This window comes from Monopterus albus, unplaced genomic scaffold, assembly GCF_001952655.1.
Source record: "Monopterus albus unplaced genomic scaffold, M_albus_1.0 scaffold115.1, whole genome shotgun sequence".
Taxonomy (NCBI): domain Eukaryota; kingdom Metazoa; phylum Chordata; class Actinopteri; order Synbranchiformes; family Synbranchidae; genus Monopterus; species Monopterus albus.
Genome location: NW_018127995.1, coordinates 1,399,806 through 1,416,222, shown reverse-complemented (window position 1 = coordinate 1,416,222; position 16,417 = coordinate 1,399,806). Strand labels below are relative to the sequence as shown.

Below are 16,417 nucleotides of genomic sequence, written 5' to 3'. Positions count from 1 at the left end.
GTTCAGCAGAAATCCTCTGCTTTCATCTGTCACTGTCTGTACGTACAGCTCTGTGAGAAACTAGAAACACAATTTAGATTTTTTAATGTTGGTCCTTCCTTTACTCACAGCTAGTCATTACTGCACTTCTACAATTTAGAGTCTCCGGTCAACCCAAGCTGCATGTCTTTGGACTGTGGGAGGAAGCCGGAGAGAACCCACACAGGCACGAGGAGACTCCACACAGAAAGGCCCCAGGTCGGACGGGGCTCGAGCCCAGAACCTTCTAGCTGTGAGGCGACAGCACTAACCACTGCATCGCTGTGCTGCCCGTTACTGCGCTTTAAAAAATAAAAATCTAGCACATCAGCTTGAATTCACTTAAATATCCACTATTTCTTGTGCAAAAATGTTCCCACAAGAAGTAAATATAAGGAAGTGAAGTGATCCACTGGGAGTTGGTTTGCTGCTTTTAGACTTTAAACAAAATAACACACAGGTCTAAAAATCATGGTCAGAAATTTTGGTGGAAGTTAAATCATCAATGAGTTAAAAATTTGAATGATTGTACAGTTGTAAAGAGTGGGTTCATCTGTCCCTCCAGCGGCTCCATCAGGAGAAGTGTCCCGACATTTAAGTGTCCTTGTGTTCGAGTACGTCTCTTCTGGGAACAGGAAAGACGTTCAGAAATGTAAGAAGAAACCAAGAAATTAGGAAAACAAACACTTTTACTTTTAGGCCCAGCTGCCATAAAGCCAAGATCATTGATAACATGCAAATGAAATGGTGGAATAAAAGGCAGAGTTGCAGACTGTGTCCTTTGACCGTTTGTTACCTGCCTGGCGGTTTACCATGGAAAGCTGCCATGAGCGCCAGTCTGTCCAAAGCTCAAATGGCAAAACAACTTTCTGTATGTTCGAGGGGTAGAAGCCAAAGTGCTGAGCCACCCAGCCTGAAGAAGGGAGTGAGTTGTTTAATCTTTTTCATATCTGTAAATGTATTGTGCAGCGTCTTTCTTGTGGTGGGTCTGTGGTGAAATGATTACCATCTGGCGTTTTTCCAAGAAACAGACTGTGATTGATTTAGTATGTTTTAGCTGTGAGAGCTTCATTCGTGTACATCTGAGAAGATATTCCAGTGTAAAACATCAGCCAGATTGTCTGCAGTTACTTTCACTGTAAATATTTCTTTTACTGTGCATCTTGTTTGACTGTAACCCCTGAATTTCCAGATGTACAGCCAGTCTGTATAAAAGTAGAATCCACCCCAGTGGTGTTTAGCTGCGTGTTTTACCAACCTTGACTTGGTTCTCTTTGGCTCTTGCCGTTCAATTTCAAGGACGTAACAGTTTCATTTGCATATCAGTGGATTGATCCACAGTCTAAACCTCACGAGCAGACACACAATATCCCTGCATGATTTTAGATGTGATATTGAGCTTTGTTGTGTTGTGTATGTTATTTTTCATATAAAACTGGACAAGATCTTTAGCAGCTAATTCCATTTAAAGCAACAAACCGGCAATGCAGAATTTGTTTTAGCTTGTAAAAAAGAAAAAGTTTATTATTGACAGCTTTGTTTAAAGATTGATTGGAAACCTCCACTGTCTTCCTCAGGTAATTGAAATAAAGATTCATTGACGACTTGACTGTGGGCAGAGTTTATTCCAGCTGCTGTTGGCAGTGAGAGGATAAAGTCACAGAGTGTGTGGTGGTTTCAGGTAGAGTTAATTTAGTCCTGAGATCAAAAGTTCATGTTGGTTTTAGTCAGCCTTTGTTGTCAACTTGTAATCAGCATTTCAGTCAGTCTCCAGCAAACTGCTTTTAAATAAAGTTTAAACTGATTTTACGTAAAATAAAAAGCGTTGTGTGATTTTATGATGCAGCTTCGAGGGCGTCTGGTCCGAGCTTTTAAGCCAAAACATCCAGACACCAAAGAGGAGCAACAACATTAATAACTATTACAGTATGAGTCAGTGCGCTCTGTTTGGTTAGACAAACCTGAGTATCCAGAAACATGTCTACACGGTCTGACCCTGTACAGCAGCGGTAAACGCAGTCCGTAGTGTTCAGGTTTGTCAGCCGATGCCAGACACGTGATGGTTTTATTCTGGTTTGTCATATAGACACTACTGTACCAGCTGTGTGGGTTCAGACCTGTCGCCTGTTGGTGGCTGGGCAGGGAAGGCGCAGTGGGTGTGTTTGGTGCTTTAATACTAGTGATCAGCGGCATCTGACTTCAGTGGGATCCCCCTGTGGTTCTGTTTCTGCTGTAGGTTGCGTCATTGTCACAGCACTTGTTCTGAACACCTCAGTCAGCAAGTTTTATCATCTAAAACTTTGAGATTGTCTTGGTAATACATGTCCCCAATTGGTCAAAAATGGCTCAGTGCTGCTTTGATATAAACACAAATATTGTACAAAAGCTTCTGGAGTTTTGAGTAGAAGCGAATCACTTTGCCGATTGTTCTTCATTGAGGGGCTCAGTTATTGTTTGATGATGATTTCCAGACTTCCTCCTGGGTCTGCTTCACTAACAGCAGCTTCTCCCCACATGGGCAGGTGTAGTCTCACCAAAGTGATGGTCAACTAAAGTCACAGGTTTGTTGCGGTCACCCTGAAAATAGAATGTGGGACGTCATTCCATGATAACCCAGTTTACAGTAAAAGAAAGACATTGTGCTGACAAATAATGTCCCAGGTTAAAAAAAATCATCACTCATATTTTTCCATAAGCTGTAATATTTGTTTGACTGGTGTACAGTGAAAACCTCCATGATTAAAGGAAGAGCTGCGTTTCTTGGATTTGGAGGGTCTGAAATGGGATAGGCCTTGTCAAACTGTTACTCCGTCTACAGTTTGGACATGGTGACCCTGAAGGGTTGCTCCTCTGATTTATGACACTCCAGTGATGGTACACTGAGTGAACAGGTGGAACACTTTGACCAGACTTGTTTGACATTCATGTTAATTGTTGATGTGACTGACCTTGGCATCTATTTGGCATCACGTCTTCTGTTACAGTATGTTTTTCATCGTTGTTCTGTCCAAGATCCACTTCCCTTATGAGCCCCCCAGGCTCTACCCGGTGTTTGCAATCTGGACTTGAGTAAGAGAGGACACGACAGGTTCCATTCGTGTAACGGTTAGATTTTTCTGCTAACCTCAGAGTAAAAATTCTTCCTTGAAGTGAGTGTAGCATTTGAAAAAAGAGATTATACATTAATTTTCTTACTAATAAATAAATAAATAAATAGTGGAATGCATTAGCAATAGAACAATCTTTCAATACACTGAGGAGGTTGGCTTCTACAGCCTGGTATGACCAGTAGCTTGTGGTGGCTAATGCCAGGTTTGATGATTCCTTTGAATAAATGCAGGTGAAAGTCCAGACTTTCAGGATGTGTTCCTGGAATAGTTCCTGTGGTGAAAAGGGGGTTGAAGCAAAACACAAAAGACTTATCTTGTTATGTCTGGTCTTCTTAAGACAGTGTGAAAAGAATTTTCCTAGAAAGAATGAATGCCTTTTAGGAAAAAACATACAATATGTGATGTGGCTCTTGTTGTTTTGTTTAAGAGGAGTAAATATGTTAACAGTGTTTCTCCCCCCCCCCGCTGCAGGACCTGTCTGCTGTGGAACATGCAATAGAAGAACCAGCTGTGTCGTCATATTCAGCAGTACAATCAACCCATACAGTCGATTTCCCACTGACATGGCCTCCTCCCCAGGGTTGGGTCGTGACCCGTTACCGCTGCTTCAGCTCCAGGAGGTGGACTCCAGTAAAGCTTCAGAGAGGCCCAGCTCCCCAGGACTCCTGCCCACCATGTACAGTCCTCCTGTGGACATGGACAACCACGCAGTCTGCATTCCCTCTCCGTACACAGACAGTAGCCATGAGTACAACCCTGGACACGCACCTCTCACTTTCTACAGTCCACCTGTGCTGAACTACACCAGGCCACCCATCACCGACCGCCAGTCCTCACTGGGCCCCCCCTTTGGCCCCTCAGCCTTCTGGTCCCCCCACGGCCACACCAACGTGCCTTCACTGACTCTGCGCTGCCCTCAGCCTCTCGTCTATAACGAACCTAGCCCACATGCACCATGGCTGGAGTCCAAACCCCACAGCATCACCCCCAGCAGGTGGGATCACTGACACTGTCCCATGGATATGAAGTAGCACAGAAATATTATTTATTTCAATTTAAAAAAACAATTTCCAACCAGATTTCATGTCCTCATTCAACCTAAAGGTGTGTTTAATGCAGTCTGCAGTCAGTTATTTATTATCAGGTTGTACAAAGAAGAACATGTTTCATGAGGTGATTATCAAAATGGATAAGTCATTTTTCATTTTGTTGTATAAGAAATAAGGTCTGTGGTTAATAAAAGGTCGATACATTTTCATTTTTGTTCTCTGACATAAAATCCACCTTCACTTGCATAGGTCAGCTTTTAGATGGTAATTTACTTCTAAAAAAGCATGTGGAATTAAATCATTTAGTGGTATTGCACCCTTGTCCCACAGTGAAACACAAAATAGGCGTGTTTAATTAATACTTGTGTTTTTTTTTAATTTGGCATTGATCTGATAATGTTTCTTTTGTCTCTTAAAGAAACTGAACTTTGTCCACAAGTTGTATTTTGATGTGCTGACATCGACCTGTGCAAACTGCCAAAATAATACACCTTCAACGTTGGTGTATACTTGGTAGCATTAATATAAAGCATGGGCTTATGACACACAGTGTTAAGTTTCATCCAAATACACCTGATCCACAGTAACCCCAGTACTGTCACATTACAAACCTGTCAGATGGATCTATTTTCTCTTATTCCACTGCGTATTTAGTAATTGCCGGTGCTAGCAGCTCTCCAGTTGATGGCCATAAAGACACCAGCCATGGATGATGATTTATATACCCATTATGTTACAATGATGAATGCTGTCAGCTTTCTGATGCAGTTTTCCAGTTGAATGAAGTGTGGTTGTGGAGACATTTTCAGGGGCACAGTAGCTGTTGGAGGACTAACAGCAGGTGAATGACAGGCCAACGTTCCCAGTGTCAAGTTGTCCTTTTTCACAGAGTCTGTGTTTCTTCCTATCATCAGCTGTAACAAGCTGCTGGGGAAGAGATCAGGGGAAGGAGTGAACTCCTCCTCCACGTGTTCGTCTGCACTGGGGAAAGCCGACATGCACTTCTGCGCCGTGTGCCATGACTATGCCTCCGGGTACCACTACGGCGTGTGGTCCTGTGAAGGCTGCAAAGCCTTTTTCAAGAGGAGTATTCAAGGTATGAACTTCTCTATTTCATCTAACCTAGTCACTGTCTCCTCCTTCTCTCTGTCAGTTGAAATGATTAGTTTTTTTTCTGACAGGACACAACGACTACATCTGCCCTGCTACAAATCAATGCACTATTGACAAGAACCGGCGTAAAAGCTGCCAGGCCTGCCGCCTGCGTAAATGCTATGAAGTGGGCATGATGAAGTGCGGTAGGCTCTCACCGGGTTTTACTCTAACTGGGGCTCTTGGTGTTTTGTCTTCTTAAAGCAGCACATGTTTGAGAACAAAGTGAAAAGGTAAAGGGTGTTGGCCTTGAGCTTATTCTGGCATTTGAATGTTAAAAATTCTGAAGACAATTGGATTACTTTAATTATGTGCAACTGATTAGGGATTTGGGTGCAGTTGTCTTTGTCTAAGATTGCCGGCTGTTTCTCTCTCTTGTTTTTATTGTTGCATAAAATAGCATATTAACAAAACAGGACAGAACATGGAAGACAAGATACAGTACGTTACAAAACGTGGTTTTGTGTGGGTGTGTTCAACTCTATGCAGTCTGGTACAAAAAAATAAACATAAATGAAATTTAAAGAAAGGAGGGAGGGGAAATGATAAATGTAAAATGGGAGGTGAGGTGATCGCCTGCTGTTTCTCCACAGAAAGCAAATTGAAAGCCAGGATCTTGAGAGATCCAGTTATATACACTCCCCCACCCCACTGCTGCTGACAACAGAGCCGTACCTCTCAATGACAAGGGGTTAAGTGTCCAAAGACAGTTGGACAGTTGTTCACACCGCTTGTCCTCCGTTCATCATTGGTCTTGTGCTCATTAATTAAATGTAACTCAAGACACAAAGAGTAAAACAATTCAGCACATTAACGGTAACAATCCACTCTCTCTCTCTCTCTCTCTCTCTCTCTCTCACTCTCTCTCTGAAGTCTGTCTTTTGGATTTACAGGTTTGATGGGCTGAAACTTTTGTTGTTGTTTGTAGATTTGTCCAGTTGATTTGAAGTTGTGGCACTTTACTGGAAATTGCTTTCAAAGGCAAAGTTTGATCCCACTTAATGTAAAAATTAGGTTCTTGCATTGAGATTTATCTCAAGTACGTGAAGGCACCATGGCACAAACAATTTACTGTACATGGTCTTTTTATTGTCTTGTGTGCCATGACACATTCACTTCCATTGTGTACTCTGTAAACTTGCTACACAGTGATTGGAGCCACGCTTGTCTAAAGGGAAATGGCACCGAACGTGATTAGGAAGACCTGTGTGTTTTATAAACACCTGGCAGCCAAAACAGCCACCAGAAGACATGCTTAGAGGTATAGCCCCTGCTGCGAACACACAGGGAGCTTCCACTGCATCTTCTAGGAAAGCTGAGAGTGTGGAGTGCAGGGTTTTGCACATTTATTTTGGTTTAGAACACAAGTTAAAAAAAAAGTCATCTTGCATTATGTGCGCAGGGACACTGCAGATCATGTGACAGTCTATACTTTCCATCCTCATTCAGCAGGTGTGAGGCGTGAACGTTGCAGCTACCGAGGACCCCGGCATCGTCGTGGTGGACTTCAGCCTCGGGATCCAACAGGCAGGAGTTTGGTCAAGGTGGGGCTGGCTTCTCGAGGTCAGCGGCATCTCCACCTGGAGCCCCCTCTTGCCCCGCTCGTCCACTTCCCTCAGGCAAAGCACACACACCACTCGGCCATGAGCCCGGAGGAGTTCATCTCCCGAATCATGGAGGCAGAGCCTCCAGACATCTACCTCATGGAGGACATGAAGAAACCCTTCACTGAGACCAGCATGATGATGTCCCTCACCAACCTGGCAGACAAGGAACTGGTCCTTATGATCAGCTGGGCTAAAAAGATCCCTGGTAAGTCCAGTCTTGATATGAACCTTAATTGGATAGAAGCAGTACCTTTTTTTTCACCAAATCCAACCTTAGGACTTGACTAAAGAACTTGTTACTCATTTAGTCCCGTTTACATGTGATGTTACCATATGTGAACTTGCCTGCAGTCGACTATACCTCTTGTACTAGCTTCAAGCTAGTATCAGACACATGTCAGTGTTAAATTTATGAGCTGCTGCTGTGGGGATGTGTCGAAGTTGCCGCCACATTCGTATGAAGATGCCACTCCTGCACATGCCTGGACGGCTGTGAAGGCAAGAGCTCTGTCCATAGTTAGTCACCATATCTCACTGAATTTCCAAGCTGTTTGCCAGTAATTTGGTTTCTTACAAATGCCAGACATGTATGTACAAGGCAGGATACTTGGTTAAATTAAAAGCTAAACACTTTAATTTTAATTTAATTTAAATTCTTATACTTTAGTTAGGGGCAGCACGGTGGCGTGGTGGTTAGCACTGTCGCCTCACAGCGAGAAGGTTCTGGGTTCGAGCCAGTGCGGAGTTTGCATGTTCTCCCGTGCTTGCGTGGGTTCTCTCCGGGTACTCCGGCTTCCTCCCACAGTCCAAAGACATGCAGCTTAGGTTGATTGGTGTCTCTAACTTGCCCGTAGGAGTGTGTGTGTGTGTGAGTGGTTGTTTGTCTGCGTGTTAGCCCTGCGATGAACTGGCGACCTGTCCAGGGTGTACCCCGCCTCTCGCCTGCAGCTGGCTGGGATTGACTCCAGCCCCCCATGACCCCATTTGGGACTAAGCGGTATAGAAAATGGATGGATATACTTTAGTTAATCCCTGTGGGGAAATTTCTTACTGATGGTGGCGCTGTCAGTCACTGCCTGGCCACCACGGCCGACCAGGGGTTCAGTGTCTTGCCCAGGGACACATCAACATTCAGACCGGGCGAAACGGGAAGCAGAACCACCAACCTTCCAAATGGGAGCTGCCCCCCAGGCCCCCACCCGTTTTTTTTTTTCGGGTTTGATAGTCTGATTTTATAAAAGATCCTTAGGAAGCTTCTTTGGAGAGAAGAGTGCTGGCAAGTAAAACATACAGTTCCTGTTCAGCCGTGTCAATGTTGAAGAAGACAGACTCAAACAGACCCAAGGCTTCAGTAAACATCTTCTCTCCATTGTTCACGTCAGCTATGACTGAGATGGAAATGGTGAGGGCTAAATAAACACATGACACAGAGTGAACTAGACAGAAACCCAACTGTGGATTATTGTTGACCTTTCACATTTAACCTGCAGCACTGTCTCAACTCATTGACTCTATTCTTCTTCATCAGTGGAGTTTTTCTTTTTTTCCTGTCAGCTCCTGTCCTCTCCCTTCCTTTCCTTTTTTCTCTCCTCTGTCTCTCAGCCAGTGTTCAGCCCAGCAGGAGAGGCGTTAATGTGAAGGGATCACAAAGACTCCGAGGTTTTTGAATAAAGACCCCCTCCCTTTTTTAACTCAGAAGTGAAAATGAACATAGTCTGATTTCTAAAAGATCCTTAGAAAGCTTGTACATGTGAGAAGAGTGCTGGCAAATAAAACACCTAGTTGCAGTTCAGTAATGTCATTGTTACAGATTAATCTGCTGTAGTAACAGGTATTCTGTTTCTCTGTAACTCATAAAAACATGGTTGATAATTGACTTAAAAAACTTATTTTACTAAGAATAGCTTTAACAAATTCTCTTTTTAAAAATAGAATAGTTTGATCTTTGTGCACTTGGTACATAATGTAAATTGGAGAAAACTAGCGATGTTCCCTCTGATACCACGGCTCCGAAGCACGCTTCAAACTCAACAGGGCATTTTTCTGAAGCACTGCACCGGAGCTTGCTTCAAATTGAGATAAACCACATGACTGATTATGTTTGAACCACTTCCCTGCTTCATTCAGATTGAATTAGATGACCGGCTTGGTTTGATAGGCAGAGCTTTGAAGCACTGGCGCAATACAAATGTATTTAAGATGGATGAAACAGCGCTCTGTGTCTTACCTCCTGTCAATACGTTTTGGATTTCTTCGCTCTGGAGCCATTGATCTGTGGAAGCTTCTTGACAAAGATGTAGAAGATGGCAGAAAATCCCAGAATGCTACTGTAGAAGCTATTGTGGAGGTTAAGCAATATCTGTCTGCTCCTCCTCTGGACAGATCACAAGAACCCCTCAGGTTACTGGATGATGCACCAATCCCTATACCCATACTTGTTCAACCTGGCCAAACAGTTCCTGGCGACACCAGCATCTTCTGTGCTGTGTGAAAAGGTCTTCGCCAAAGCTGGAGAAGTTGTCTGGGGGTGGGGGGGGGGGGGGAAGAGAAATCAACTGTGGAGACACTGTTTTGAATAAAGATGCCTTAGTCACACAAGCACACCCAGTGTACACCAAGCACAATCAAAAAACATTTACTATAACATTAATTACTCCACAGTGTCATCGAACCATGTAAATATTTGCTCTGTCCAGTGTGTAATTTGGGATTGATAATTATAAATCCATTTCTAATTCTTGGGGAAAAAAGATCACTTGGTTAGTCAACATTACATTTCAGATGCTTTATAAGGCAAGGAATAAAAACAACAGACACATGTAAAATGAAGTTAGATTTCAGCTTTAAGTAATTTCCACTATACAACAAAACTTAGTGCACAAGCAAGGTGCGTTGGCGTCACCTTTGCAAGGCTGTACAACAACCACTGTGCCAGCAGATGTCACCCACTTCCGAGTAGTGAACCAGTTTGGTCCAAATGGTTCAAAGGTTCATGGAGCCTTGTTCGGCCATCACTAGAGAAAACTATAATGATATAACGCACGTTAATGTAAAATGTGCTTTAATGACACGTTTACTCGAGGTGCTTCAAGTATGTTTTGGTACTATTGTGTTTTTCACCATTACCGGCTTAAAGCTAGCTACTAGCCACTAACCGTTAGCCATGACGGCTTAAAGCTAGCTACTAGCCACTAACCGTTAGCCATGACGGCTTAAAGCTAGCTACTAGCCACTAACCGTTAGCCATGACAGGTATTAGCATTAACAACAGAGTCGTGTCAGCTTCTGTTCGGAGCTGCGAATCCTCAAAGGTGACAACTGACATCTCGGGTCAAACTTGACAAAGGCTGTATTTTTATTGGATGTTGTTAATTAGATTTTTAAGGTTGCTGAGGTATAATTTTTAAAATGTTGTGACCTTAATTTATGCCAACGCTAACCTTGCTTACAGGGATACGCTATGTAAGTTAGCAAATTAAGATTGTAGCTGGTGGCGGTGCCCACTGACACAGCGTTAGCTAGCTTAGCATTACTTCTGGATATGTGTTTTTCATTTATGGAAATGCTTCACAGACTACACCGCTCACTCACCAAGCCTCACCTTGTGTATTTAAAAGGGTCGCTTGGATTTTAACAGTCTTTTGGTACAAGTTGCAGGCTGATATTTTGAGCAGACACTAACATTTTTCTGTTGCTCCTGCACACAGTAACTGCTAAAGTCACTTGCTAGTCATCAGATTCACCAATGATTTAAGGCAGTAATAAAAATAACACTGATGCCATGGTGTAAACAACTTCGGAAATGTGTAAATATTATACTGGTGTGTTGTGACTTTCCTTTTTTTACCATCTCGGGTACATTTTGGACTGCAACTTTTAAATCCATGTGCTGTTTTGATCGATTTTTGCGATCTCAACGGTTCCAGGATCGATTCTCAGTAACAGATCGATATCCAATAAAATAATTTGAGGTAGCCTAAATGTATATTTTATCATCCACAGGGGACACAGTAGAAAGCAAGTAGCTATCACTAGTACAGTCTAAAATACCATTTTAAAAAGGGGGGCCTCATGAAATTATTGTATGTAGGCTTTTCAAACCCATGTGCCCCATTACACTCAGTAGGCTACATAGGCATAATGTCTTCTTTTGACTGAACTTGTAAATTAGTCTCTTGGGAAGCATGTCCCACATGTTGTCACTTCAAACCAACTTTTTGACACTGGAGGACTTTGTATACCCAGTCTATAAAAGTGTTTTCTGGGGTAGGTTTTGGCTGAATAAGGGGGTTAGAGGCAGATTAATTCCACATCTAAATTGGATCTTTTGTCTGTGTGTATGTCCTCAGGCTTTGTGGAACTGAATCTAACAGACCAGATCCAACTGCTGAAGTGCTGCTGGCTGGAGATCCTGATGCTGGGCCTGATCTGGAGATCAGTGGACCATCCTGGAAAACTCATCTTCTCTCCTGACTTCAAACTCAACAGGTGGGAAAGTAACTTTCGCTCCATCATCAGTGCATCAGCAACTGACTGGACAAATTGTTCTGTTTTTGTGTTTTCTGATTTTTAAAGTCACAAACAGCATTACTGTCCTTGATGAACATATAGTATCAACACAACATATTGTCAGTGTTTTGGTTACCACACAGTGTTACTGTGGTGTTGGGAGGGGGTTACCTTTAGAGAGAGAACTTGGTGATGAAGTCTTACATCCCTGTGTCTGCATATTTCAGGTAATTTATTTAAAAATGGAACTAAATGATTCCCTTAAAGCTGACCAAACCCATTTGAGCTGAACAACTTGCTCTAAATGACTGTAAAGGTTTTGTCAAGTTGTTCGTGGGCCAGAGTGCAGCTGTAATGTTACTGGTCAATGTTTTTGTGAAACCTGTGTTTAAAGGCTTGTTGCTGTAGTGTTGTTGCATCTGCTTCTCCAGTGTATCAGCAGTAAATGTATGTTCTCATTTCAGTTGTCATGCTTTTAGGAGAATGAGGCTTAAAGTTATCTGGCACCATGCTGGGTTTCTGCTGCAGGGATATTTTTGATTTGAAAATGGATATATATATATAATATTCTCCTGAATTTTCTAAGGAACCTTATATTTTGCATTAACGAAGTTGACCTACTTTATAAAACTTTAGCTCAGTTAAGTGTCAGCTCAGTGATGCACGATTGCATATAGCAGTAACATACAGTAGGTATCAGTCATGTTCATATTTCAGAAACACTTCAAGAATTTAATTAATGCAGACTCAAGGCAGTTTCATGCTAGCAGTAGCTCCATGGTTCAAAGGGAGTTATCTCTACCTTCAGTGCTTTATCAGTGGGTAAGTCCAATGCAGAGCTGATTCACAGAAGCACTCTTCTGATGATCTGATTAATTAATGACAGAGAAAAGAAACTCAGTAAGTGGTGGAAAGTGAAGTACTTGTTCCCTGCTTTATTGGATTTGCTACTTTAGAGTTCTACTTCACTGTATTTCCAAGGGAAGTACTCTACTTTCACTCTACAGGTAGACTAGAGCAGTCCAAGTTGCTATTTTCTCTCCAACTCATTGCAGTTTAGAAAATATGAGGCATTATTATAGATTAAACCGGATGTATACAAAGTTTATGAAGTTAGTTTCATTATGACCGACATTAAATTGCTGCTTACATATAAATGCATCATGATAATATCCATAACTCTGTGAGAAGGGCAAATCCACTGCTTTTACTCAGGTAAAATTTGGATGTAGTGCTTGAATTTGTAATGGAATAATTCAACGCTGTTGCTATTTTTAATTAAGCAAAAGATCTGACATTGGAGAAATAATGTTCTGTCTGTTTCAAACAAAGGCCTGGTTCTGTCTCCACTCGATGTGCAGCATGGCTGCAGCCTGTGTTAGAGATTGTTTGGCCAGACACCAGTTGGTTGTTTCGCTCTTCATTAGCTGCAGTGGTTAATGAAACGTGTCCTTTCTGCTGTTTGAAGTGGAGCAGAATGATGTCAGGAGGTCAAGTTCACAGTGTGGGACCATAGCAAACTAACAAACACAGATGATGTGTAGTCGAACTGTTTTTGGCACATGTTATATATTGTAGAACTTGGCTTTTAAAGCAGAATCATGCCATATTATTATTCTTTTCTGTTTCTACCAGCCTGTGACCGACATGAAGTGTGTTACTTGATACTTGAGTAGCACCAACATGTGTACATATCAAACCAGTCCAGTTAATTCACACCTGTACTACTGGAGGACGAGGCCCTTGCACCATTGGACACTAGAAGCTCTGTTCATGTTCCAGCTTTTTGAACTTTAAAGGAGAGAAGCCAGGTCACATTACACGGCCAAGATTAGGAGGTAGTAGTAGAAGATTGTTGGTTCTGGTCTTTTTATGAGATGTGTTGACAAAAACTAATAGAGTAACTACTATGTGGAAAAAGAAGAGAGTGAGTTAATAAGTAAATTGAGATAAGGACAACAGAACACTGGTGTTGTTGTAGTTTGACCTTTCCTTCTCCACTACCACGGAAACTATCACTAGAGGCTTTGGTTAACCTTGGTGTGTTCTCACAACACTGCCTTCTTCCTCTGTGGTGGGGTCCCTGTCGGCCTCCGGTAGCCCTTTTTCCTTGGAGAGCTCAGGAAAACATCCTGGATGCTAATCCATCTGCTGAATCCACAGCAGCCTCAAACAAAGCCACGAAGCAGAACCATCACCTCCTGCTCTCTGTTTCATCTCCTTTTATTTTGCCACACATTTTGACCATCTTCTTTCACTCTTTCATTTAATCAGCCTTGTTTCACTCATTTGTGTCTGTGTGTCTTTAAAGCTGGTGTAGTTCAGATAAGAGTTGTCGTCACAGTGTGAGTTTAACTAGCTGGGTGGTTTTTGGTGTCTCAAAAATAGAATTTGTGCAAAGTTGTAGAAGATCACCGGACCATAGTTGATGTGTTTGTAGCCAGTCAACACTTGGAACATTGTTTTGGGAACAGATGTGAGGAACCTGGGAAAGGAAGGTTCATCCCAGGTCTGCAGTTCCCCGCATACATTTACATTGGAGTACAAATGCGGTCGGCTCCAGTTTATTTTACATTTTGGTTGCTGTTATCAAAGTAGCAGTAGAGAGTCACCTGGATTTGCATTGTCAGTGCTTTGTGTGAACTAATCAGCTGCAGTGTTCTGTCGCCTGTGGTCACCAGGAGGCGTAAACCGGTTTTCCGTGCCTCTACGAAACCCTGGCTGCATCTGTGTTGGCATGTTATACATTGAAATAAGGATCTGGCTTATTTACTTTGTAAACATGCATACAGTGTAGGCCAAGATGTCAGTTTATTAGGAACACCTGGCTCACACTAGGCCAGTCTAATCCAACAGTCTTACAGCAAACTCTCCTCCACGAAGGTGATCATGTTCAGTTGGTGTTTCAGAGACCTGTCGAGGCGACTGAGCGGCGTTATGTAAAGAGCTGTTTCACTTACTTAGCCGAGCTTCATTGATCTAAATGGGGTGGACATAATAATGGAAACAGCTGCTGTTGCTCTCTTTCCTTCTATCAGTTCTTCTTGATCCTGTTGCCTCTTCCTCTTTGGTCTTTCCATCTTTTCAGTCTCTTTGTTGGTTCTTCACCCTCTTTTTCTTGTTTGTCCATATTCTATCTGTTTCCCATGTTTTTATCCTCCCTTTGACTTTCTCCTTCATTTTCTCTGTTTCACCATCTCTTGTCTCTGTCTGTAGGGAGGAGGGACAGTGTGTGGAGGGCATCATGGAGATTTTCGACATGCTGCTGGCAGCCACTTCTCGTTTTCGTGAGATGAAACTTCAGAGGGAGGAGTATGTCTGTCTGAAGGCCATGATTCTCCTCAACTCCAGTGAGTTTTAGTGATGCAGACAAACCACTTTATTCCCTCTGAGCAGGGTATTTACTTTGCACTGAGCTACAAATCCTCCAGTTTGGTCTTTTTGGTTCTTGTAAAACCCAGATAAGTTTGTCATTTTGATTTGTTGCCTGTCACATTTGAGCCTTGTGATTAAAACAAAACTGACCAGAGCACAAACCCAATTTTACAAATATCACTAACTCTTTTTTCACCTAACACCCAAAGGTTTGATTGTCAGTAACACAAGATGAGCAATAATCACTCAACATAAATCAGTGTAGCGTCCCCAGTATATCTATCTCCATTTTTGTCTTTGACCCTGTTTGTTTGCATGTTAATCTCCTTGAACGGTATCAGAAAAACACATTCGGGTATGTTTTATTGAAATTTGGTGCAAATTCAGTCATTGTCTTTTCAGTGTGGATGTTGACACAGTGTGGCCTTTGGTAAACAGCCCAGCCTGCTTGTATTAACGGGCTGCTCATAGCTTGTACGTGAAGCCTTTTTGACTTGATTTAACCTTATTCCATGTGTCGCAGTTGCAACCAAATGAACATGAAAGAAGCAGTTCTCACACGATCCTGCAGGATTTGACATGTCGACCATAGTCGAAGCAACTTGATACGTTTAAAAGGTCTCAGTTGTTTTGAGTGTGATTCAGCCCTGATACTCGCAGGATTGATTTTATTCTCAAAAGCAGCAAGATTGTTTATCTTCACATGTATTTTCTAAGATCGGTCTAGATGCAGATTAAACTATTCATTATTATAAAGTGAACTCGGGGCAGAGTTCCATTGGCTTTAGGTTTTCTAGTATTTTACTGAAGTGAAGCTTGTAGAACAACTTGTCTGTTGTCCAGAACAATAAAATCCATTTCACAACTTCAGTCTTTTTCAGCATTGCACACCAGGGATACACTGCACTAGATTTTATCATCATCATTAAAAGTGCCGGTGATCCTCCCACAGTTGCACTGGCAGAGGTTTTGATGTATTTGGAGAAGGTTCTGGATGAAGTGACCTGTGGCCATGGACTTTATTGCTTTTCAGTTTTCAGCCTTTCATGTGCTCTGCGTGGTCACAGTGTCCTCTCCCAGCAGCAGACTCTGTACAGGTCTGACTGAAGTGACCGACCTCTGTGCATGTCCTCACAGAGTTGAATGAAGTTCCTGCCTAATACGTGCACACACACAAGGTTGTCTGCCAGACCCTGTCCTGTGCAGCTGACTCTGCTGCACTGCAGCTGAGATTGAGGGGAAAAAAGTTATGCAAGAAGTGAAACTGAGTCTGATAAGTCAGAAAACAGACTTGGCAAAGATGGACCGTTGCTCAACTGCTCAGTCCCCTGGTGGACAGATTTACAGCTTCTCTGTCAGACTGACAGATGTTTACAAGTGGTGGTCGCTGAAGAAACTCGGCTTTTAACAAGTAAATGGTTGAAACGGTCACAATTTGGTTTAAATCGACTTCAAATGGAATATGAGAAACCTGGATTTGGTTGTGGTGCCTTAGGCAGTCTTGTTTTTTTCTGCAGTAGCCAATGACGGTGATCAACAGGCATGTATTGTGGTGCATAATAAATACTGATGCTATCAGCTGTAGGTCTGTAGAAAG

General features: G+C 42.5%; 1 protein-coding gene across 7 annotated transcripts in view; it reads left to right on the top strand.

The window, feature by feature from the left end:
• LOC109966606 (estrogen receptor beta-like) overlaps positions 1–16,417 on the top strand; it is a 98,092-nt gene that overhangs the window by 74,216 nt on the left and 7,459 nt on the right. For 6 of the 7 annotated variants that reach the window (XR_002275803.1, XR_002275800.1, XR_002275802.1 and 3 more), the window contains 6 exons: positions 3,600–4,122; positions 5,092–5,273; positions 5,359–5,475; positions 6,779–7,141; positions 11,286–11,424; positions 14,662–14,795. Coding sequence is in view for 3 of the 7 variants with exons in the window: in XM_020611557.1 (XP_020467213.1) it covers positions 3,692–4,122; positions 5,092–5,273; positions 5,359–5,475; positions 6,779–7,141; positions 11,286–11,424; positions 14,662–14,795 (1,366 nt within the window). In the remaining 4 variants the exon portion in view is untranslated. The remainder of the gene's footprint in view (positions 1–3,599; positions 4,123–5,091; positions 5,274–5,358; positions 5,476–6,778; positions 7,142–11,285; positions 11,425–14,661; positions 14,796–16,417) is intronic. The other variant, XM_020611558.1, reaches the window with a different exon arrangement.